Here is a 26038-nt window from a genome sequence, read left to right as displayed (position 1 = left end):
AAAATTTTTTTGTGTATAGCGCGTGCTGTGCAAATTGCACGTGGGCTAACAGTGCGTATGCTTAACACACACACACATATATGCTTTAGTGGTTTTTCGCTCGAAATGCCTGCGAGTGCTATTCGAATCAATTGTGTAGAAATGTTTTCAAACGTTTTTCTTTTTTTTTTTCGTTTGCGTTTGGCTGTGAACTGCTGTTGTGTTCGCAGTGAAGCGTGAAAAGCAAACATAAATATCTTGCTTGGCAACAAAAAGCAGTCAAAAGGAAATCAAACACACACACACACACACATGCACACAGACTCTCTCACACATAGATACATTTATCGCAGATTTGCACGTAGAAACTTTGCCAAAAGCGTAAGAAATAAAACGAAATGAAATGTGAGTGAAACACAATTGGAATTAAGTCCCAGAGCATATGTCTGGCAGCAACAACAAACATATCGAATTATAACTTAAGACTTGAGCAACAAAAAACTTTAACAACGAAACAACAGATGAAGCAACAACAACAACAAATAAATAAATTAAATGCGAATGGCAGCAACTGAAATCGAACGCGCAACAAAAACAATAATAAAACCAAAAACTAACAGACGCATTAGACACACAGTGGGTGTGTCCTTGCTGTGAGGACACGCACAAAAAACTGCAAATAAATTATACATATCAAAAAAAAGAGCAGCTCGACTCGACTTGAGTTGCTCCAGCAGCAGACACATTTGGAGTGTCTGTGTGTGTCTTTCTCGCTGTATATGTGTGCGTGTGTGATTTAGCATCCTGGCTGCAACAAAGTTAATGTGCGATAGCGCCACAACGGGCTGCTTTTTAACCAGAAGCAGTCACCGCAAGGTAAGCCCAACCAACAATTGTAAATTACCAAACTAAACTTTAATCAACTGACAGCGACGAAATTAAAATTCCACTTAAGCAGCCATTTGGCAGATTAAGCTTTGGATAGTGAGTGCTCCCAAAATAGGTGAAGGTCTGCGCTTGACTTGTGACAAGTCATTGCGCTTGGGATGGGGCGAAAACAAAAGTCAGGCAGGCACATGTAAAGAAATTATTTCCAACATGGCAGCTGACAGCTGAGAAATGACAAAGTGTAAGCAGCCGAAGCAGCCAACTCAACTCGAGCTGTTGCCTCAGGGCTGGCAAATTGCATAAAATGTCATGACACTGCATGAAATACGCATATCCAGGACATCAAATAAACTCTGCAGCACACAATTTGCATAGCATTTTTATTTCGCATTATTATTTATTTATAAACAAGCACACAACTCTCTGTGTGTGTGTGTGTGTGTGTGTTATGCAAATATTGTTTTGCTTTTTTGCGCTGCCTTTGAGCTGTGACTAGTTGCCCCCCAAATATATAACGGCACTGTGCCCTTTGCCCTTTGCAGCACTCGAGTGTTAACTACGCGATTTTGTAATATTTTTTATACGTTTTGCTGCTTGTTGTGTTTTCATCTTTGCATCAACAATTTATTTGCTATTTATGCGCATGAATGCATAATAAAATTTACTTTAAATAAATGCAAATGCATTTTTTATATAGACACAAAACAGTTGAAGTTGCAACATTAAATTAAAAAACGCTTCATGCTGTGCTCGCTCATTTATAAAGTTTATTTATTTGTGCTTTGCTGCTCTCGCTTCCGCTCGCTGCGTTTGCAGCGCACTTCAAATATTGAAATAAAATTTCATTAAGTTTACAACTGTGGCCACAACGACGCTGTCGCTAAATATTTGCACAGATAATGACTAGCGCGCGCTTATTGTTTTTATTTTTAATTAAATTTTTCTACTCGCCAAGCTAAAATGCAAGTTCCAACATCTTTTGCTTTTGCTGACAAGCTCAACTTGTCTGCTTTGCATATTTGCTGCACATGCTTTAGCACTTTGAATTGATACTTGACGTTAAGCAGCAGCAGAGCTCTAGAGCTGCATTGTTCGTTGGAAGTCTTTGTGGCTGACAAGCAGCATTTAAATTTAATCAATGCATTACGCATACGCAGTGGTTAGAGCCACATCAAAGCTACACAGCTGGCAGCTATTGTTGTTTGCCTCACAATTTGTGGTTAATGCCAATTTGTAGCCCACAAATTTTAGTTTACAGCTGCGGCTGAGTCAAGCTCACAGGCTGTAAGTGACAACTATTATTAGCATAAGGCAGTTAGTTGACTTTGAATTATTAGTTAGACAAATAAGCAAATGTAATTGCCAAGCAGCAGCTATAAATAATTTAATAGCAGGCAGCAGCAGCTGCAACTTTGAAAAATTATGCAAAAAATAATGACTTAATGCTAGATCAAAGTCTGCAGCAAAAGTTACAACGCAAAACTTTGCACATAAATCGATTAAGTGCGCTAACAAGCTTTGAGCATTAACAGCGCAAATTTTAACTATAAAAAGTCACAAGGCTGACAGTTCAGTTAAAATGGCATATATATGCTACTGCTGGCAGCTTAAGCATGCATAAATATTTTAAATATTATTTATATAGTATTTAACACTAAATCAAACAGCATAGGCAACAAGGCTGGCTGCTGAGCACAGTTAAATTTAAAATATAATATTTATGCTATAAATAATTCTGCAAACAAGGCTGCTGTTTAGTTAGCTTAAGCATGCATAAATATTTAACATAGTATTTAAATTGTATTTTTTTTTTATATTTATTTATTTAATGTTAACTATGAACAGTCGACGATAAAAGAAAAGGATTACAAAAAATATTTAAATTAAAATTTGTTGATTTGATTGATTAAACTTATAGATTGTGGGGAATATTAGCGCTCATTTTCGCTGCAACATCAGCAGCGAATCTGCTAATTGTGAATTTTCGCTAAAAAATTTAAATGTGAATAATCCCTAAGTTATTTAGCCAATCGTTCTGATTTTCGGCATCGGTCAATATGACAAAGCGTTTTTATTTATTTATTTATTTATTTAATGTCAACTAAGAGCAGTCGACAGCAAAAGAAAAAATTACATTATAGTATTTATATTTTGGAAAATATTTATATTTAAGGTATTATATATATATATATATATTATATATTAATACTAATCAAAGAGCATAGTCCGAAACAACGTGGCTGCAATAATTTCTGTTTAGTTAGATTAGCATATATGTAGGTAGAGCACACTGAATCACTGGACGAAGGTGGTAACAGCTCTAAACTATCGACTAAACTGACAACCCCTAAGATTCGAAGCGCATTTCAACTCATTGACTGAAAGTTGGAGCAGCTACAAGTTATTAAGTTGTTAATTTAGAGTCAACCAAAGTTGTTTAATCTTACATATAGAATATCGACCTATCTTTTCATTATTAAATACACGTTATGATTTAATATATACAATAAATCTTACATATATAAATATATTCAAAATAGAATCTATATAGTATATAATTCTTAATCAAACAGCCGTCTTGCCTTGCTGCTGCTCAGTTAGTTTAAGTTTAAATAAAATATTTATGCTATGCACATATATAAAGATAATTCTTCAAACAAGGCTGCTGTTTAGTTAGCTTAAGCACAGTATATAAATTAAATCAAACAGCAGCAGGCAACTGCTCAGTTATTTGTTTGCCTTAAGCATATGACAGTCATTAGACAAATAGCTTGTAGCTTATGCTCAGCTCAGCCTACGAAAAAAAGACAAGCAAAACGTTTTAATTAAATGGCACTAATGCAAACAAACTAATAAATTCAGAGCATGGCATTTAACAAAGGCCTAGTGACTAATTATTCAAGATAGCCCCACAACAAAACAAATCCACATCAAATCACTTGCAGACAATCTTTGGCAATCAATCAATGCGTGTGTGACAATCAATCAAGCGCAGCAGCAGCAAGCGCAGCAAATGGACTGAGACTGAGACTGCGACTGATACTGAGACAAATTTGAAATGAAATGAAGCGTCTGCTGCTTGTAACCAAATCGATTGTCTCTTGTTGCGGTTGCGTTTGCGTTTGACGCAAGTTTTTGGTTGGTTTTTGGCTACAGCAATTATTGAAAAACAGTTTGTGACGCAGTCACTTAAAGCCTTGAAAACTAGTTTGCTACACATGCAGCGCACATTAATGGACGTTTTTGTGCTAACATAATTATAATTTGGCTCAATTTCCCTTTTGTTTTTTATATTTTATTATTGATTTATAGAGTCACGCAACTGCTGCAAACTTTTATTTGTTTGTCTACGCGCCACATGCCTGAGCCTATTGAGTTGAACATTTTCCAGCAAATCATCAATAATTAACAGCTACAGTCGATTGAGCTGTGTGTGTGTGTGCTTGGGTGTGTGGGTGTTGGGCTATTTCCGTGCCTGGTTTTTATGCCAGGGGTGGCAAATGTGTTGACTGGCTTACAATTGGGTCGACGCTGTTGTCTCTGCAAGTTTTGCTGACTAAGCCAACATAAACTTAAAAGCAGCAGCAAGACGCTGCATGAGTCACACACACACACACACGCACACATATGTGTGTGTCTGCAGAGCAATTTGCATTTGTTGTAAGCTTGGGCTGAAGTTAATGTGTGCGCTACTTCAACTTATTGGATTTGCCAGTTAACAAGCTATGCGCTTTCTAATTAAGCCTGCTAAGTAATTAATGCGCCTGCCAAAGCGCCTGTAGTTATGCAACACACACACACACACACACACACACATACAGCGCATAATTGAATGCTAAGTGTGCAAAGTGTTGGGCATAAAAAATGATTACACTGAACTTGACACAACGAGCCCTCGACTCGACTCGACTGTCCTGCCAGCCAAACATTGTTGCATAAATTTCAAGACAGCAAACACACACACACACATAGACAGCTTGTGTGACCATTTGTGGCAAGCACGCGATGCATTTACTAATGTGCTCTGAAGCTTGCAGCATATTTGGTTGGCAATTTAGTTAGTCAAGCCGCAAGCGCTATAAATTCTATTACACTTAAAGAAATCAGCGAGTAGGTGCATTGAGCACATAAGTGGAATTACATAATTTAGTGTTTGTGCGCCACGCCTACTCAAGCCACGCTATGGGGCGTGCTAGGCTGCTTTTCTATTGAATTAGGCGCTCGCGTTTGTTTGGCTGCATAATTTTTGTCAGCTATCAAAGCTAAACTGTTATGGCAGCGCATAAACTTTAATAGTTTAATGCCAAGCAACAAAAAGAAAAACAAAAATTGCTGGCAATATAATAATAATAATCATCATCAGACTTATTTGCCTAAGCGCGCGACATTGTAGCAAAAACTTTGCCAGGCAGCTGCAAAACTTTTGTCAAAGTTGCACAACAGCAACAGCAACAGCAACAGCAACAACAACAACAGACACAAGTGCAGAGACTTAGCGCTTGAGGGCAGCCAGCAACATATGTCAAAGTTTGGCAATTTCAAAGATTTTTGCCCTCTGGTTAGTCGCCCACACATTTTTTCTGGCATTTTGTAACTTGTTTGGGGCGCACCGCAAAGCAACAGAGACAGACTTAACTCAAGTGTTCACTTTAGTGTGGTGGCTGCTGCATTTCGGGCAATGATTTGCCTGCGGGCCACAAGCTCTGGCCACAGTCAACACGAATTTAGTTTGCTCTGCGCAGGCTGCTGCTGCTGCTGCCTTTGCTTGTCCAGTGTGCAGCCATGGACTGGGCGTTCTGCTCGTCCTGGGCATTAATCCATTAAAAAACTTTGTTTTTTGCGCTTTGCTGTGGCGGCAACTTCATTTAAACTGTCGCTCTCTCTCTCTCTCTCTCTCTCGAGCTGTGTGTTGGCATGAAAATCAAAGTTGTACATTGTTGCTGTGGCGTGTGACATCATCCACATCACGTGCCTGAACTGTACTGAGCTGAGCTGTGGTACAGTTGCTCATAAAAGTAGTTTATCGCATGCTCCAGTCCATGTTGCACACACGCGCATTTCAAGTGACGTGTGTGTGTGTGGCAGGTGACAGAAATTGCATTTCAACTAAGAAAAAAAATAGTCAAACGAAATAATTATTGCATACTTTGTGGGGCGTGCTGCAAGCTAAAAGGCCGCAAGTCCAGTTCGCCATCTCTTGGCAATTTGCAGCTTAGTTAGGGCTGCTAAATTAATGCAAAGCTAAGACTTTTTAGCGCAGCTTAAGTGCGCCCCCCCCCCCCCCCCGCGCCGCGCTGCTTGAGACCGACAGCTGTTAGTTGTCACGGCAATGGCATCATCATCACGAGCGTCGTCGTCATCATCAGTTGCGCCCAGCGCAGCAGCAAATCGCGTAATTTATGCAGCAGCGCGTTGCACTTTAGATTTTCATTATTCAGAGTGGCTCAAAATATTTTTGGATACTAATTGACATGGCAGCAATCTGAAGCGACAAGCAACGAGTTAAAGGTTATGCTAGCTTTTAAACTTTTAACGCGTCAAGCTGAAAAGTTTTAAGAATTTGCTTTCGAATTTGTACATTTATTTATTAATTAGTTCAGCCTGAAGGCCTTTGTTGCTCTGGCTATACCAATTTACCATAGAATTTAATTCTAGGCTACAATTAAAAATAAATAAATTTATTAATTAGAAGGCCTCAGCTGCTCTGGCTACACCATTGTAGAATTAATTCGAAGTTACAATTAAAATAAATAAATATTCCATCTATCAATCTATTTATTCATCTATCTAGTCTATCTATCTATCTATTTATCAATCCATCTAGCAATCTATTTATCAGTCAACTCTTAAACTAACTTGTTTACTCTTCGTTGCACTTGCAGGAAAATGGAAGATCAGTTCCTGATGTTACCGCCAGTCCGGGTCGTGCGCCGCCCGGCCCGCTACCCGCTAATCAGCTGTCCGGTCTGGGCAACCAGCAGCAGCAGCAACAGCAACATCATCTCAACAATCAGCAGCAGCAACATCATGGCAACCAGCAACAGAATCGTGGCCAAGGCGGCGGCTCGAATTCCGTCAAGGATCCGGTGCTGCTCCAGGGCGATTTTCGCAAGGTCAGCGGCATCAGTTCGGAGATCTTTCGACAGATAGAAGCTGTGGAGAATGATCATGATCCGAATACGGCTGCGGCGCTGGAGGCGGTGGAGCGACGCGGCGAGATGATTGTGCGCATACTGGAGCCGCGCTCCATGGGCAGCAAACAGGCGGTGGATGCGGCACACAAACTGATGAACAAAGCCGATGGACGGCACACGGTGCAGCTGGTGGAGATTGTGAAGCGGCCGGGACAGACATTGGGTTTATATATACGCGAGGGCAATGGCGCTGATCGCACTGATGGGGTATTCATCTCGAGGATTGCGCTGGAGTCGGCGGTTTACAACAGCGGCTGCCTTAGGGTGAGTCCAAGCGCTGAAGCTTTAACCGAATCGTAGCTTATGGCAACATTTTGCAGGTGGGCGATGAAATTCTGGCCGTCAATTTGGTGGACGTCACACACATGTCGCTCGACGATGTGGTAATCATCATGTCAATTCCTAGGCGCCTGGTGCTGGCCATAAGGCAAAGGCGTGGCAATCGCGGCGCCGGCTCACCGGGCCCGCCCACGCTCTCCAGGCCGGAGCAGAAGCCGCCACCGGTGGTGGTCATAAAGCGCGACATACGCGACGATGACATGGATGAGACGGATCGTATGCCGCGGCCGCGTTCATCACGTGAAAGACGTACAGGTAGTTTAAACTTATCGCCGTGTATAAAATGCTAATCGGTGCTTCTCTCTCTCTCATTTGAACAGGCGATGGCCGCGAGATGACAGAGTCGCGCTCGCGACTTGGCTTGGGGTTGAACAACTACAGTCCGCAGTCGGAGCAGCTGGACATGTACTACAACACGCGCGCTGGAGTCAATGCCATGGGTGAGCCGCCCAATTGGGGCTACAAGCCGCCGGCGCCGCCCTCCTCGGTCATCACAGAGCAGCCGCAGAAGGGTCATGCGTTTGCGCCTTCGCATGCTTATTACCAAAACGCTGGCACACTGGAGAGTCTGGCGGAGAAGGTGCACGCCTTCTATCCGGGTGGACCAGCGCAGGCTGTGGGGCCATCGCGTCGCATGTCCACGGGCACTGGCAATGTGGGGCTGGCGCAGCAGCATGCGCGCTTCCCACGTTCTGGCTCGGATCAGCATTTGCCACGTGTGGAGTACGCAGACTACTCCAATTCGCTGGGCCGGCACTCGCTGCTGCGTTCCAGCCTCAAGCCGGGCAGCGCTGCGCCCATGCCCGTGGGCGTGGGTGGCACCCTCGGACGCTATGGACGCTACGATCAGCAGCGCGCAGGCGTAGCCAAGTACGGACCGCCGGCGGCGGGCGCGCAGTCGCTCACACGACGCTCGCGTCCCAATCTGGACTACTCCAGCGATACGGAGGCCACCATTGGCCCACGCCCCAGTTACTATTACTACAATCGTCCCGCCATTGGCAGCATGCCACGCGGCGCTGGACCCAGCGCAGCAGCAGCTGCGCTGCTCGCCGGCGGCACAGATCTCAACAAGTTCAACTCACTGCCTCGCGAGCGTCCCGGCGTGCGGCTGCAGGGCATACGCTCGCGCATTGGCGAGCGCATACTCGATGAGAACGATGGCAATATATCGGCGCCGGAGTTCGATGCGCGACGTGGTCGCGATCTACGCCAGCGCATTACAGCCAGTCCGGGTCCGTCGATCTTCACGGCGGACGAGTATCGCGCCTGGCTGAGACGCGCGCCTAGCAGTTCCGCCATAGCGGAGCAAATGCGCATGACGCGCGACATGTTTGCCCAGCCGCGTTCCCATCGCTTCTCCTGCAGCGCCGAGAACATTCACGATGCACTCAGAAATGTAAGTAAATAGAAATTAAATAATAGTAATAGTAGTAATAATAATTAGAGGATAAGCGGGCATAACTAAAAGCTGTCACTATCTAATTTCAATTAAGATTCTTATTGATCGTGGCTTTAATGTTCGTTGAACATTACTCTAGCTTAAGCTGTTCAGCTGCTGCTTCTGTTAAGCTTCCACTTCTGTTAAGCAGCTACTTCTGTAATAGAATTTCTGTTGAGTTGTTACTTCTGTAACAGAAGTTCTGCTAAGCTGCTAGATCTGTAACATAAGTTCTGTTTAGCTGCTGCTTATGTTAAGCTGCCGCTTTTGTTTAGTTATCGCTTCTGTTAAGCTGCTGCTTCTACCAAGCTGCTGTTAATCTTTAAAATCTTTACGTCAAGTTCAGTGTGATGCCCATCCTACGTTTGCTTATAGTATTATAATTAAATTATATAGACAATATAGAAAATATACTTGTGCTTGACTTTTCTTGCGCCTTTACTTAGCGGCGATCACTCAGCAAGTTCTTTACTTAACGACTACTTAGCAACCTCCTTACTCTTTGGCGCTTACTTAGCAACTCTTAATGCATTTTGTTACTCTTGTTAACTCTGATTATTTGCATTTGCCTTTGCAGACCGAAAGCATTTACTCAAGCAGAACGGGCATATTGGGCGCCGGCACGCTGGATCGCAACATGGGCTTGACCCGCCCCATTTCGTCGCTGCCTGTGCGCTCCATGTCCTCGCAGCATATTGGAGGCGCTGGCTCCATACGCTCGCCCAGCATACGACGCATGCGTCAGCTGCTGGAGCTATCCGCTGGCCCAGCTAGTCCCAGCGGCAGCATCATGAGCACAGCTGGTCATCAGAGTCCAGCGCCTACGCCCAGCGCCACTTTGCCGCGTCCACATCGACAGATCGACATTAATCCCGCAGAGTTTGCCAAGTACAAGCTGGACAAGCCCATTGTGGATATAGGCGGTGTGTCCGGCATGCTTTGGATACACTTGCTGGCAGGTCGTGGACTGCGCACGCAGCCAGAGATGGGAGCACAGCATGCGGGAGCTGCGCCGCCAGCGCAGACGCGAGATCTCTACTGCGTCATCGAGTGCGATCGCGTGCATAAGGCGCGCACTGTGGTGCGCTCTGGCGATCTGCAGTTCGACTGGGATGAGTCGTTCGAACTGGATCTAGTGGGCAACAAGCAACTCGATGTGCTCGTCTATTCGTGGGATCCACAGCACAGGCACAAGCTTTGCTATCGCGGCGCCATTTCACTCTCGGCCATACTGCGGCAGTCGCCACTGCATCAGCTGGCGCTCAAGGTGGAGCCACGTGGCACAATCTACATACGCATGCGGCATACGGATCCGCTGGCGTTGTATAAGCGTCGTGGCCTGCCCAGTCTGCGTGCTGGTTATCCTACGCTGTTCGGTGCTGATCTCGAGACGGTGGTCAACAGAGAGTCGAAGGGTGCGCCTGGCTGCGCGCCAGTGCCAATTGTGCTGCGGCGCTGTGTGGAGGAGGTGGAGCGGCGTGGCCTCGATATAATCGGGCTCTATCGCCTGTGCGGCTCGGCCACGAAGAAGCGTCTGCTGCGCGAGGCCTTCGAGCGCAACAGTCGCGCCGTCGAACTGAGCCCCGAACACGTTCCTGATATTAATGTTATAACCGGTGTGCTCAAGGATTATCTGAGGGAGCTGCCAGAGCCGCTCTTCACGCGCTGTCTCTTCCAGATGACAGTCGATGCTTTAGGTAAGCAAAACAATTGTGTACACAAATTTATTTAGCAACATAACATAACCTAAGCTGTTAAACTGCTGCTGCTGTTAAGCTGCTGCGTATGTAAAAGAATTTCTGTTAGGCTGCTACTGCTGTAACTGAAGTTCTGTTAAGCTGTTAGTGCTGTTTAGCTGCTGCCTATGTTATCACCATAATGTTAATTTGCATACTAATCAACAATTTGTTTATTTTTGCAGCTGTTTGCCTGCCAGACGATCCCGAGGGCAATGCCAAACTAATGCTCAGCATACTCGACTGTTTACCAAGAGCGAATAGGGTAAGCAGCTCAAGAGTTGCCGCTGTGCATGTTTAATTTGTTTTATATTCTCTGCGTAGGCCACTTTAGTATTCCTGCTGGATCACTTGTCGCTGGTTGTCTCCAACTCGGAGCGCAATAAGATGTCCGCTCAGGCGCTGGCAACTGTGATGGGTCCACCGCTGATGCTGCATTCAGCAAGCGCACAGCCAGGCGCAGATATTGATCATGCGCAGCCGATTGCAGTGCTCAAGTATCTGCTGCAGATATGGCCGCAGCCGCAGGCGCAGCATCAGCAGCTGACTCAGCATATGGGCGGCATGGCCGCTGCCGGCAGCATGAGCAACATGGCAGGTGTTGGTGTTGCTTCAGGTAACGTAACGTCGCTGTGTCGAACTGTTTCGAAGAGTTATCTTTTGAAAATGACCCCACACACACACACACGAACACACACTGTGACACTTAAGCGCGTGTTTTAACTAGTGGCACTTGCAACAATTTGCTACTTGCAATAGTTTTTTTTCTGCTTTTGATTGTGCAGCAGCAACGGCAATGGCAGCAGTTCAAACTTCTTTCAATCAACGCTCTCTCTCTCTCATGCGAAAAGCGGCACATAAACCGTTACACACACACCACTCACACTCACACTGACACACACACAGCACACAATTGCGGTTCACATTAATATTGATTAATACAGAGTCCTATGTAGACAGGTCGGCGCGGCGAGTCAACAGGGCAGCGTGGAAGCAAAGTCAGTGCGTTGCCAGCGGACAGACAGCAAGCTCTACTACTGCAGCAGCAGCAGCAGCTCATGGCGGCGGGCAACCTTCTGCGCTCGTCCACTTCGGTAACCAACATACTCTCCCAAGGCCATCATCAGCTCTCAGCCACAGCCAACAGTCATCTGTATCAATCAGTAGTGGGTCAGTTAGCTCAATCGCATCGAGCCTTGCAACAAGCGGTGCAACAGGTAAACCACCACCAACAACAACGTAACAACAACAACAAAACAACAGTAACAACAATAACAATGCATAAACAATAGCAAATTTGCTACAAATACTAACACAACTAACTTTGAAAGCTCAAAAGTCAGTCTATTTAGCTGCCAACAGTTTGAGCTATTTTAATTTTTAATTATAGTATTTAAATATCTTGGCAACTTTTTACTTCAAGTCATTTTTCTATATAATAATTAGTACAACTGCCAAATTTATGACTTAACAGACAACACACACACACACACATAAACATACACAAACACAAGAAACTCAGCTCTCTTGTTCTTCTAACTTTTCCTGTTGACCGTTTGTAAAAGCGCAAACTACGATATATACGATATACGATATACGATATATAAACAAAGCATTAATTGTTGTGCATTTAATTTTGTGCTTCTTACATAAACTGTGTACTATTAATTTAAATTCGACGTTGTAATTGTGATATATATAACTAACTATTGATAACTATTGATAATGATGCTTTGAATGATGTGATAAATGTAAACGGCGTGTTTAGCATGATTGGCCCACTACTGGTAAAACTTAAACAAAACATTTACATACAACAAAACTTATCAATGTGTAAAAAGTCCTAACAATGTGTATCGCTCATACGCCTCGCTCTCTCTCGCTCTCTCTCTCTCTTTATATGCCACAAAACCTTGTCGAGAGTTGCTTTCATTGTATAAACTTCATTCATAATCCACAACCTCAAACAAATGTAGAGCACCCAACGAACAAACTAAACCAAACTTAGACTGACGTCAGAACTTGAATCATTTCCTTTCTCTCTCTCTCTCTCTCACTGCACCTATGCCGCGCACTCTGTTTTGCATGCTACACCTGCTCACCGCCCACTGCATTAACCCAACAACTTGCTCATTAACTTAACTAAGCAGTAACTAACTTGTAACCAACACACGCAACAATTGATTAACGAATTGGCCTACACAACTGCAATTCCCTTTTATGTAATGCGTCTCTTGTTGTTTGCCACACACACACACACCCGACCACACACACACACACTACGTTTGTGTCATAAAATTCAAAATTCGAAGCTGCCCTCTAGCTTTAGTCTAAGCTGATCGAACCTATGTGCACTCTTATCAATATTTATGTTCGTTTCGTTTCGTTTTCTGTTTGATTTTGTTATTGAAATTGCAGCCCTATCAATTGGCGGGCTCAGCGGGCTCAGCAATTCCCGACCCATCGCCACTGCCACTTCCAGGCACACCCTCCCCAGGCAGTAGCTCTGCCTCAACGGGCTCCGGTTCGGGCTCGGGCTCGGGCTCAGGCAAGAGTAAGTGTTGCCCATAAGCAAGCAAAGAATTTAATTTAATTTGATTGCTGCTCGTTTCTAGGCACTGATACCATCAAGCGCGGTGCCTCGCCCGCTTCAGTGAAGCAAGTCAAGATCGTGGACACAGCCAGCCCGTACTCCGTTGTGCAGAAGAAGCCACCGCTACAGAAGGACACGCCCATTGACATCACCACGCCCACGGGTCAAACCGAGAGCAACAAAGCGGAGCTGTCCGCCGCACGCAAAGGCGTCGATTTCTATGAACCGCACAAAACGTCGCAGTCGCAGTCGCAGTCGCAGTCAAAGCTGCTGACTGACAATGAAGACAACTATAGCTCCAAGTATGCCAGCTTGGACAGCAAGAAAAGCAATTACAGCAACAGCTACACGCCCGGTAAATCTTCAAGCTCCACAGCTGCCAGCAGCAACAGCGTTAGCAACAACGATGACTACAAGTCCATGCGCAACAAGTCCAGCGCCAATTCCAGCTCCAGCTCATCGCAGGCAACAGTGTTGAGTGCGGGCTCCACTGCCACCTCGGCGCCAACGACTTCGTCGGACGACTCGGACGATTTGGTTAGCTACAAGTCGTCGGCATCGACAAATGCGCTGCTGGCGCAATCGCAGGCCATGACCACCAGTCAGCTAATGTCCAAGTACTTGAAGCGTGAGCCGCGCGTGCAGTTCACGCCCATCAAGTCGCCGGAGTCGCCCTCGCCGCCTGGTGGTGGCGATGGGCTGCCCAAGGGCACCTACCAATTGGTCAGCGCCAGCGCCAGCAGCTCGCTTAAGCCCAGCGCTACAACTGGCGCCATAAGCAAATACACCACAAGTTCCACAGCGGACAGCACAACAAGCAGCAAGTTGAGCTCGCCCGCGCGCAAGCCGGCAGTAAGTACTTCAGCGGTGTCCACTGGTCGGCGGCTGTTCGACAGTCTCGCCTCGTCGTCGTCCTCGGAGACGGAGACCAAGACTTATATAGGCGGCACCACAGCGGCCAGCGCAACCACCAGCAGCAGCACCACCACCTATAGCAATGAGAGTAGAGAGCGCAGTTTGGGCAGCAAGTCGGCGCAGTCTGGGGAGCACAAAAGCTTTGGCAGCACGCTCTTTGGCAGCAGCGGTTTGGGCAATGGCAATGGCCACGCCCACGCCAGCAACAGCCCCTTTGCCAGCACCAATGGCAATGGCAGCAGCCACAATCACAATGCGATGCATTTGTATGGCACGCTGCCAAAGAATGGAGGCGCCAGTGCGGGTGCTACGCTGTTTGGCGCTAGTGGTAGCTCGAGTTATCACTCCAGCGCCAGCGGCACTGCTAGCAGTAGCGGGGTTAGTTCCATGACAGGCTCCACCAATAGCTATGACTTTTATACGAGCAGCAGCTCATCGAGCAGCTCGTCTCGTCCCTTTGCCAATGGTGGCAACAATTATCATACGCTGGGCACTTATCGCTCGCAATATGCAGCGACCAATCCGTTCCTGGATGCCTTCGATGAGAAGCCCAGCAGCAATGGCACCAGCAGCAGCCACCACCAGCAGCAGGAGGAGAAGCTTGCTAGTGGCTTGGACAAAAGTCATCAGCGCGCCTCCTTGGCCGCCTTTCAGTCGTCGAGCGACTCGAAGAACGGCAGCGATGAGTACGACGATCTCAAGTGAGTTGTCGCCCAAGCTGCTCACGCTCGCGCATTTACTAATACAAGCATATTAACTTAAACGTGTGTGTGTTTGCTTTTGGAGTATTTACAGTTTACAAATTTACGAATTCAAACGATAAACAATAATCCAATCGAACCAGCAGCTTAACGAATTTTTATGAACAAGTTAGCGAATATTTAACAAAAACAGCAAACAAAATGGCTACCAGCTTAAGTGTTGTATGTGTGTGTGTTTGTGTGCGTGTGTGTGGCAGCCATTTTGTTGCTGTTTGCTTAACAAATTGAATACCAGCAGCAGTATTGGAAATCAAGTATACAAACTTATAAATTATAAATAATTAACAACAAGCATTGCATATTTAAACAGCTAAACAAAAGGTTGAGCGCGCATTTAATTTATTTTTACACATAACTATAATGAATATATATTATACAGATTTGCTGAATACATACGTATTTTTGCCATATACTATATATATAAACGAGTTAAGCGACAACATTTTTTCCCAAAGGCCCTCCTAATGAACAACAAAACGTATTCGTAGCTTATTGTAAGGCGACCAAGTTCTATTTATTAAACTAACAAATTAAAGCTGAACAAACTTTCGAGCAATATATAATAAACTAATATATTTGCCTAAAATGTTTCCCTTTATATAAACTCGCCCCCCCCTTAAAGCAATTAACATAATCAGCATACTTACTGTACATACTGTACTTCCATACACTCACACACACACACACTACACAATACAACAACAGAAAATACATGAATTTATTGACAAATCGATGTGCTTAGTTAATTTTTTTTGTATGAAACAAAGTCTGATATACACACTAATATACAAGATTAACGTATATACATAATATACTTACTTAAACATAAATATACAACAAAAACGACAATTAAATATATAACTTTATACATATAAACATATTTATGTGTGTATTTAAATATACAATAACAATTACCATACAAACTAAAACTAATACACGCTTTGCAACTTACATTCGTGTACTACTGACGACAACAAATTTTTCGACGGCCATTTTGTTTTTGCATACGATTAACTAACTATTAGCTACAGCTTTTTTATAAACGAAACATAACTATATGCATATATAAATATATATATAACTATATAACAAAACATAACAAGTTTTAAATTAAATAATATAAGCTCACATATATAAACTGTAAATACCCGACGCAATTGATGTTTAATTAATTGGGTATGTTCCAGCAACAGTTTGCTAGTCATAGTCTTAGTCATAGCTTAATATTTATGTTAGGACAGTATCTGTACTTTTATTTTTTGTAAGCCATAATTAGATACAACAGCAGCAGAACTTAACCTCAAACTGTTTTGGTATTGGAAACATCAGCATAATCATTCGTCTTCATCCAAAGTACAACTTTCATACTTCAATGAGCAGCAACAAGCAACATATTCAACAATTCCAGTTCAGCTACATCAATTACTACAAACAAATATATAAAACATAACTAATTACGCGTATAGCCAAATCAGTGCATTATTTGACATATAGTCAATATATATTGAGTACATAAATTTATATATATACACATATGAGTAATTAGAGCGTTCATCAACAAGTTGAGATTTTAAATAGCAAATTATTCGGTTAATTGTTGTCATATTTATTTTATACAAATGAACATAAAACCCAAAAAAAAAACGGAACATTTTTAATTGTTAAAGAGAAAACCAAAGAGTTGCAGCAACAGCAACAACATGAACAAGCGAAATAAACCCCTAGTTGATGCTAAATAATTTTTATATAGTTAATTGTTGATTATTAAATATAGCGTGTAGTGTTTTTAAATGCAACCAAACTAAGCTAACAACAATTTGTCATAAGTGCGAGCCTCAATTATCATTTATGCCTTCAAAGTTTCATTTCTCTACTTAGAACAAAAAATATTGTTTTCAATTCATACACTAAAAGCTTTAATCGTGGAACGACTCGAAAGTTTATAGAATTCCAGTTGAGAAACATAACTTATAAACTAGTATCCTTAACCTAATGCATTGTCCTTAAAAGCAGCAAACTTTACAAATTGTTTTGCAAATTGTTGTGGCTTCTTAGTTTTTAGCTGAGCTTTAGATAAGATACGAAAGCATAAGCAGCATGCTTATATAATTTGTAGGCTAATTCTGATGGTGGTGTTTGTTAGTGGTGGTGGTGGTGGTGGTGGTGGTGAAGGATTCGGTGCTGCCGTCTTTGGAGCTTGCGTTCTGTTTGTCAGTTGAATGGGGAGAAAAGATTTACTGGGCTTCATATTGCTTCATCTTTATATTTGTACTTTAAAATGAAATGAAAAGATTAAATATGTTATTGAATATATATCACTGTGTCATATCGTACATTTATACAAGTAAATAATAGCAACTTGGAGAGTAACAAACAATAGCTTGTTAAAAAGAATAAACAAAGTATTCACATTTAGAGATATGTATGTATAACTAAATTATATGCGGCAAAGCAGCAAACTATTGTTAAATTAATAACAAACAAAAAGTAAATTAAACAATATTGATTGGAAAGCAACCACTATAAATTGTATATGCATTTAATTTAGCCTAAACAATTACAATTAATACTAAATTAACAAACTAAAGCAAGTGTTAGCTGAACAAAATACAAAGCAAATATGTTAAACGCATTTAGAGAGCAAACATGAATTGATAATTAATACACAAAAGCCACAAGAAATTAATGTTAGTAAACCAATAACGAAAAAAAAAAACACAAAAAAAAGGAAAAAAATTTAACAACCAAACGAACTAATTTACTGAAATGTATTGCACAATATTGTACACTTAACAAAAAAATTAGTAAAGAAATAAAATAAAAGTTAATAACTAAAAGCAAGAAAACAGCGCTAGCGAAATATATACCTACATATATACTACTATATGCATACATATAACCCCCCCAGCTATGTTTTTGTTTCAAATCTCTCTTATGCTATATCTATGAACTATCTATGAACCCCGCGATTATTTATTAACGAAACATACGGTTTAAGTTGTATAACCTCCTCTCTACTTAAACTTATGAAAATGTGAATTTATGTATGTATTAAATGTGCCTAAAATGATTTATGATTTCATTTCGAGACCGATAACAACAGTTTTTGGGGATTAAAGATTTTTGAATAATTCGCAGCACATTATTTGTGTAAGGATTTCTTTAACGAACTTAATACAAGCAAATGGAGACCAAATGCTCAGGGCTTAGTGAGTTTATAATAAAAACAACACAATCTACAAACAAACAAAGAAAACAAAATTATAGAAACACTAATGTATTTAAGATTTAAGATGTAACACATCATGAGCATGCTCCATTAACATTAACTACACCCAAATAAACATTTATTGTCTGTTTGCATCATAAAGAACAAGAACAATCCAGCTAACAACAAATTTACAATTCCAAGCAATCAATTTCGTTACTAAGACTGAATGATAACAAACCAACAAACAAACAACTCCTTAAGCAACAAACAACAAGTTTTCATCACCCAAAGGCGGCAAATGTTTTCTCAACAATCCCCAAATGTAACGCTTTTGATCATTATCACCAGTTTCAAACTATTTCATTTCTAGACTCTTTCAATTTTCTAGCGCGTCCATAAATCTGAAATAAAAATAGTAAATTATAGCGAAAATAATTAACAAAATATTACCACCAGCATTTTGCTACATACTATTAAACAGCAATAATAATAATAATAATAATAAACAAACATTATAATAATAGCAACTTATATAATAATACATAGTCAGTATAGTTGCAAATTGAAGAATGGCACTAAACATTAGCGGCAATTTTTCTCATAGAGACAAAATATACAAATAAACAAATGCATGACTACCAAACAAATAATTGTATAAACAACAAACGGATATGTACTGTAACAAAATTGAATTTGGAAATGATTTTTGAAACCCACCATACATAAAAACAGCAACAAAATATAAACAGTTTCTCTGAACTTATGAACAAATGTGCAGCCACTTAGCTAAATCAAATACTAACAGACGAACAGTTCTTCAGTTTTGTGTTTGTTTTTGTAATTTCATTAACATTTTTGTAATTGCCGTACAAGCAACTTGGGCGCAGATAGAACAGAACAGAATTAAATACTCTCATTTACCACTGCCACAAAAGATTAACGTTATTATAGTAACATTAACATACATATAAGTATATACATAATAAAATATATATACAGCTGCATATTTGTATATGTACGCATATTAATTTACATAAATTACTTAACACGCAAATGCATAAGTACAGTGCGTACGAGTATTACGAATTCAGCAATGTCGAATGCAGTGTCGAATAGAAATAAAAGTGTTTGCATAAGCGCAGCATTGAACATAAATAAATACATAAGTCAAACTATAATTATTATTTATTCAGAATAATGATAAAATAAAAAACCATTATCTTATAAATGCATAAACTAAATCTGATATAGTTCTTTGCGTGAGAATAAAGCGATGTTACATTATTTAATGAAAATATATACATATAAATAAAACAAAGTACATACACAATGGTCGTTTAATCGGGGAGCTGGGCTGTTGGACTTGACCCTTGTGACAACAACAACATTGTTAAATAAATAACAACAACATGTTATTTGAAATAAAACAAAAAGCAGCTCTACAGCATTGGATTTAATGTCATAACTTTGTCAAAACAATTTTTTTTTATAAATCAAACACAACAGCTTAGATTTATTTACGATCTCATAGGTAAATTAAGCCAAACCACTCTTCAGTCCGATTTTTTCTGGCTCTCAAAGTTACAAAGTGATAACAAAACAAGACGGCATAATTTTTTGCCAAAATAGCGAAAATTTTAATGCAGTTTTTTTCTCATGCATCTCACGAGTCTAACAAGGCCTGTATCGAATCTAGTTCTGTCGATAATATATCAGCATATTGATATTTTCACAAAAATTTGTACTATTTATATCGATATGTTTACTAATATACCGCATATCAATATATGAGACCAATCTTATATTCATTTTTAATTGTGCCTTTCCACGCACAACATATTGACGTACAAAGCATTTGGATCGGATTTTTTTAGCCGAGTTATTATAGCTCTGCAAAGTTTGAAATTAAACAAAAGTTACTCGTCAGCTTTGGTTGTCTGCCATAAACTATGTCAGACATTTTTTATTATCGAACTCAAAGCATATGTTTATTTATATCTCATGAGTAAATTAGCCTGAAAACACTTTGTGCGATTTTTTTGGCTGAGATATAGCCTCCCAAAGGTTAGAAAGTTGATAAGAAAGAAGGCGGCAATCATTTTGAGAATTGCATTGGTATTTGATAGTCAATCCCAAAATATCGAAAATCTTAGACTTTGCAAGTTTGAATGGCAGTTTTATTCTTATGCATCCCACGAGTCTAACAATGCATAAACTCCGCAATCGGATGCAATTTCGCTGAATTACGGCGTATCAATAGAAAGTTGTGTTATTTTTTTACTCTTTTGCGCATTACATTACTAAATAATTTTTTAAAGCATTTAAACGTTTGCTAATTTAAAATGTGTTTGCAACGCCGTTCTAAAATAGTATACAACAGTTAAATCGGATTATTTATAGCAGAGTTATAGCTTCTCAAAGTTAGACAAACCTGTTGTTATTGATGTAACAAACTTTTGTTATTGGTGTAACTCCAGTTGACAGTCTGTCCAGCTCATTCAGAACAACATTACACGCGATGGCCTGCGGCGCCCGCCAAAGTGTTGGGAGCTGCCACCAATGTCAGCTGTCTTCATCAACTGAGTTACTCGCACTCCGGAAAGCAGTGGAAGCTGTTTACAGTTTAATGAAGTGCCGGAGCCATCTGTGCTGAGGATTACAACATCACTAATCGGCGGCAAAAGGAACAACAATAGATGCTAGAACTGCTGAAGCTATTATTCTTATTTAAATGTAGTTATTATAAGTTCGATTGTTTTAAAGTTGCATAGTCAATAGCTATATATCAATATGTTGTAATGCCTTTAATTTTAGTTTTAAGACTGATCAATTGTAAATTATTATAAATAAACCAATTAACAATATATAATGCAACAAAAACAATTAATTTGTTATTATTGAAGGTGTGTAGGAAAAGGGCTTTTTCAGGTAACCTACGAGGACGCATCGATGTCCCTTGGACCCTTTGCAGATCAGAGCATAAATGAAAACAAATTCCTTGCTTAAGTCTTTTTTGTTTAAATTTTTTATGGCCAACGCGCATTGCTAAACAGTCCGTTTTAGCTCCAGCTCCTCCGTTATCCTTTCAATTCCAAAAGCACATGCATTTTCGTGCTCCTGGCCATTAAATCTATTGGTTGTCATACTATTATATACAGGATAGCAAATAGCAAAAATTTTACATCAAGTTCGTTGCTTAAGTCATTTTTGTTTACATTTTGCAAGGCCAAATTTCATCGATTTTTAGCTCCTGCTCCTTCGTTATCCTTCCGATTTCAAAATGACATACAGTTTCGTGCTCCAGAGCATCAAATCTATGGAACTGCATACCAAAATATACAGAATCCCACAAAAATATTTTCTGAAAAAATTGCAAGGGGGTGAGTCGCAAAAAGTGGCTCAAAAACACAAAATGCTTATTTTCTCGGAAACTGCAAGGACTACAGCGATGTCCTTTGGTGTCCAAGTAGTGCTCATGGAGAGCTTACAGAAGATACCACTCCAAGGACGCAAGTCCTTACAGGAGCAGAAAAAAACAGCTTTATTCGTGTACAGAAAAACGTCTGTATCTCCCGAATCCTTGCTAGGATCAGGATGAAATTAGTGCCAAACGATTCATTTTTAAAGGGGCTATCGTCCTGCAATAGGACATCCGGGTCGTGCTTGTAGTTCCGGTGGAAACAGGGATTTTGTGTTCTTTGCACTTTTTTGGCCTCTTTCTTTGCGCCCTGAGGCTGAAATATTCTAAGTTGATGGACATTAAGATGACCCCATATTTTTTTGATGGCAATCGATAGAGTCTCGTCCTGGGAGTGCCGAAAGCTAAAAATTTTGGAGCTGTGACCTGATCTTGTCGAGATATGGCCACTTTTCTCTAGCGAATGGCCAGTGCTTGGCAGCCCTTTAAAATATGCAATGGCTTTTTGTTTTGTGACACTTAAACCAAAACTGGTTTGAAACTAGGATAGTGCTGTTTTCTAATTAGATGCAGAAGATGGCGCAACTGTTAACATTGCACACTTTTAACATAACTTGTTAACATAATCGCTTAACAGAACTCTTAACATTACTTTTAGCAGCAATAGATGGCGCAACTGTTAGCATTGCTCACTTTAACCACTAAGCATACATTGTATGCTTAGTGCTTTAACATAACTTCTAAACGTAAACACTTAACATAACTATTTAACATATCATTTTAACATAACCATCAACTTAGAAATCACAAAATGCCCAATTTCTCCAAAACTACAAGGACAATACGGATGTCCTTTTGCAGGACGATAGTGCTTTCCAAATGAAATTGTTTGACACTAATTTCGTCCTGATCCTTGCAAGGATTCGGAAGTTATAGCCTATTTTCAGTATACGGAAATTGGCCATTTTCTCAGCTCCTGTAAGGACTTTCATCCTTTGAGTGGTATATTCTAAAAGCTCTCCATGAGCACTACTTGGACACCAAAGGACATCGCTGTAGTCCTTGCAATTTCCGAGAAAAGGAGCATTTTGTGTTTTGGAGCCAAATTTTGCGACTCACCCCCTTGCAATATTTTCAAAAAATGTTTTTGTTTAATCTGGGAAGTCCTGGTATAGCAATCGATATATTGGATGAAGAGGAGTACAAAAATGCGTGTCCTTTTGAAATTGGAAGGATAACGGAGGAGCTGGAGCTTAAAAGGACTATTACGCAATGACATTTTGGCCATTGAAAATGTAAGCAAATAAAGACTTAAGCAACAAACTTGAGCACTATTAGTACTTACCTTTTTTTTATATAAAAACAAATGACAAAGTGTGTAAAGTGTTGAAAAAATAAACCAATTGTGTGTATAATTTCGTTTTGTCCGTTATTTATTGTTTATGTTTAACAATTTGAGTAACTAATAAAATGATTATGATTAAAAACTTAACAATAATGCGTGTTTAATAAAAAAGTAATCGTAATTTAAAAGCTCAAAGCTCTGCGCCTAGAGATAAATGTAAGTAAATTAAGTATGAAATAGAATACCACATACAACACACTTGTGTAGATTTTTAATGATTTAAATCATTCGATTTTTATTTCATATTTATTTCTCAAATATTTTCAATAATAATTCATATTATAATAATTAATTAATGCTTGTAACATAACAAATATTCATCTCATTGAAATTTCCTTTTCCACTGCGCACAATACATTTTGTTTTTTGTTTGGTTTTCATTTGAATTTTGCTTATCTCTCATTATGCATTATGTCTGGCTCTATATTGGGTTTTGAAGTATATTCCTTGCTGCTATACACGCTTTTAGTATTTTTAGTTTAGCTGCAATTCACTTTTCATTGCTTATCAAGCATATAGACTGCTCAACTGTTGCACATTCGATTTGTTTTCATGTCGATTCGCTGCATGCCATAAAATGCATGTGAAAATCGAAAAAAGTGTATAATTTTGTTTTCTTTTATTATAATTATTATTATTTTTGTTTTTTGAATTGGAGTCGCGTAGCTGCTGCTTGATTCATACATCTGTCTGCATGCATTTAAATATATGAATTTACTTTATTTTGTTGTTCATTTCTTGAAATTTTGTTTTGTTTTCGTTTTTATATACAATACACATAATAGATTTGCAGTAAAATTTGGTGAGGAAAATCTTTGCATTACTTAAACATTTTTGTTTGTTTTTCTTTTTAGAGCTTAAAATGTTTATTACTGTTTATTACGTTTTTTTTTGTTTTTTTCTTTTGTTTGTTTTCTTTTATGTTATTGAATTTACCGTTACGCGTAAGTTGTACAATTAGAGAGCACAAATACTAGTGGTTGGTGTAAATTTAAAAAAGTTCATTTTAACAAATTGATTTTTTCAAGTTTGATTTTTTGATTGTTTTGCATGGCTTTGTAAGTAAGTATCTTTAGTAGTTAATTAAGAATCAAGGATATATATGTGTGTATAAGTATGCATATCTCTAAGAACTGACAGTGTGTAAGTGTGTTAGTGTGTGCGTGTGTAGTAAGCTAGTATCAAGGATCAAGGGTAGGGGGTGGGGGGTAGAGAGTAGCAGTTAGATTCGAAAAATTGGGTACCAAATTCAATGAAACAACCGAATCAGGCAGATCAAAAGCCCATTCAGCTGTAGTTCAGTGAATGATATTCGTTTAGTTTTTTGTTTTTTAAGTTAATTTCGTTATATATTTAAAACTTGGACCCTAGTTGAATTTTTTTTTGCCATTATTTTGAGTTAAGTCGCGCATTAAGTTTGCTTAAGTCAGGAGGCCAGTAGTTAATAAAAAAAAGAACAGAAAGCCAAAAGCAAAACAAATCGTAACAAATCAACAAAGAAAATGAAATTGTTTGTTGTTTATGTTGCATTTGTCTCTATTACTTGTAATGTATATTTAATTCACTGCTGCTTTGTTTTTGCTTTAGCATTTTGCATATTCACTAAAAAGTAGGAACTTCTGTCTGTTTTGCTGTTTCAAGTTAAGTATGTATGAGTGTAAGTGTGTGTGTGTGTATATGTCAACTCAATGCGAATGAATGAAGCAAGTTGTTAATAAAACACAGATTTCTCTAGCTATATGGTATATATATCATTTATATATATATATATATCATTTTATATTACGGGGGATTTCGCCTGCGTTTGTAAACAATTAAAAATAAAGTAACTGCAATTGTAGCAAACAAACGCAGCAACAATAAAAATGTACCTCATTCCATTTATTTGCTAAAAAATCTGCACACACATAAATTTACGCTAAGTAAAATATTTGTTTAATGAGCACACAAAAAATCTATATAAAAAACAATGCAAATAAATTGCTTAAAAAATTATGCTGTAACTATACAAATTATGCATTAAATTTGATTTCTCTTTATCGTTTTTTTTTTTGTTTGTTTTTAATGTCTTTATGCGTTGGCAAAATATTTAACAAATTCTCTATGCTTTCTCCCCTTTCTTCTAGTATGACTCACAGTCTACGACGATGACGACGACGATACCTCGCTTACGATTCGATACGATTCGGTCCGATTCGGTCCGGTTTTTGCTTAAAATAATTTTAGTTATGCTTGCATTCGATAAATCTTAATTTCTAAATACACAATTCTAGCTGCTATCGAATTCTGCTGCTGCTGTGACTCAAATAATTAGGCTGGACTCTTGCAATTGGTTTAGGTGTTTGTATATGTGTGTGTTTGTTTGTCTGTGTGTGTGTGTGTGTGTGTGTCGAACTGCTCATACTTTTAATCATATGTATGTATCAAATGTTGTTGATATGTTTCTGTTGATGTATAAGTAAGTATATGTATGTATATGTTGCACATAAAACATAAAACGTTTTCACTAATTTAAAGCTACAATTACATATAGTACACACATTGTCACATATACATATGCAGCCTCTAACTGTAAATGTAGCATTAGTAGTTAAGCTTACCATGCCTATCAATTCTGATTCCTATTTATTTTTGCTTTACCTATGCGCACACAGAGATAATGTTCAATACTTAGTCTTCAATTGTATATGCAATTTGTATTTTGTTTTGTTTTTTTTTGGTAAAATCGCTTCAAACGTGCAACTCTCGATAAGCTAAAACATTTCTGCTATTACACTTAATATTTATTTTTGCTTGAGTTGCTGCTAATCAGCGCTTGAGGTGTCCTTTGTATTCAAGCTGTTCATAAATTCTTAAATGACATTTGTATGTATGTGTGTGTGTCTGTGTGTGTGTGATTTGCTACTCGATTAAAGTAATACTTTTGTATTAGAGTTCACTTACTATTTCTATATCTTTAAGTTGTTCTATGAAAATTGCGGCTGCATTATCGGTGTGTTCTTCAATATCAACATAAACTCGCTGTTGCGCATATGGTAACTATATATTATCGTTGGGCTAAATATTTGATTACGCTGCATATGTCAAGGAGCAACAGCCTTTGACTATGCATTTGGGGAATCTGTGTGTGTATGTGTGTGTGTGTGTATTTGTTTGCA

General features: G+C 39.6%; 1 protein-coding gene across 10 annotated transcripts in view; it reads left to right on the top strand.

The window, feature by feature from the left end:
- The window catches only part of LOC108603763 (rho GTPase-activating protein 100F), a 28742-nt gene extending 13622 nt beyond the window's left edge, over window positions 1-15120 (top strand). For 2 of the 10 annotated variants that reach the window (XM_017992846.1, XM_017992845.1), the window contains 9 exons: window positions 6750-7325; window positions 7382-7655; window positions 7721-8799; window positions 9419-10538; window positions 10763-10842; window positions 10902-11193; window positions 11538-11794; window positions 12996-13131; window positions 13193-15120. In XM_017992846.1, the coding sequence (XP_017848335.1) occupies window positions 6750-7325; window positions 7382-7655; window positions 7721-8799; window positions 9419-10538; window positions 10763-10842; window positions 10902-11193; window positions 11538-11794; window positions 12996-13131; window positions 13193-14790 (5412 nt within the window). In that variant the 3' untranslated portion in view covers window positions 14791-15120. Of the gene's footprint in view, window positions 1-706; window positions 856-6749; window positions 7326-7381; window positions 7656-7720; window positions 8800-9418; window positions 10539-10762; window positions 10843-10901; window positions 11194-11533; window positions 11795-12995; window positions 13132-13192 lie in introns of those variants that run through there. The other 8 variants (XM_017992849.1, XM_017992848.1, XR_001915323.1 and 5 more) reach the window with 8 other exon arrangements.
- Window positions 15121-26038: the final 10918 nt, after the last annotated feature.

The sequence above is a fragment of the Drosophila busckii genome, chromosome 3R (assembly GCF_011750605.1).
Source record: "Drosophila busckii strain San Diego stock center, stock number 13000-0081.31 chromosome 3R, ASM1175060v1, whole genome shotgun sequence".
In the NCBI taxonomy this organism is placed as follows: Eukaryota; Metazoa; Arthropoda; class Insecta; order Diptera; family Drosophilidae; genus Drosophila; species Drosophila busckii.
Note: the sequence above shows the minus strand (reverse complement) of the source record. Positions and strands in the feature narration are given on the sequence as shown.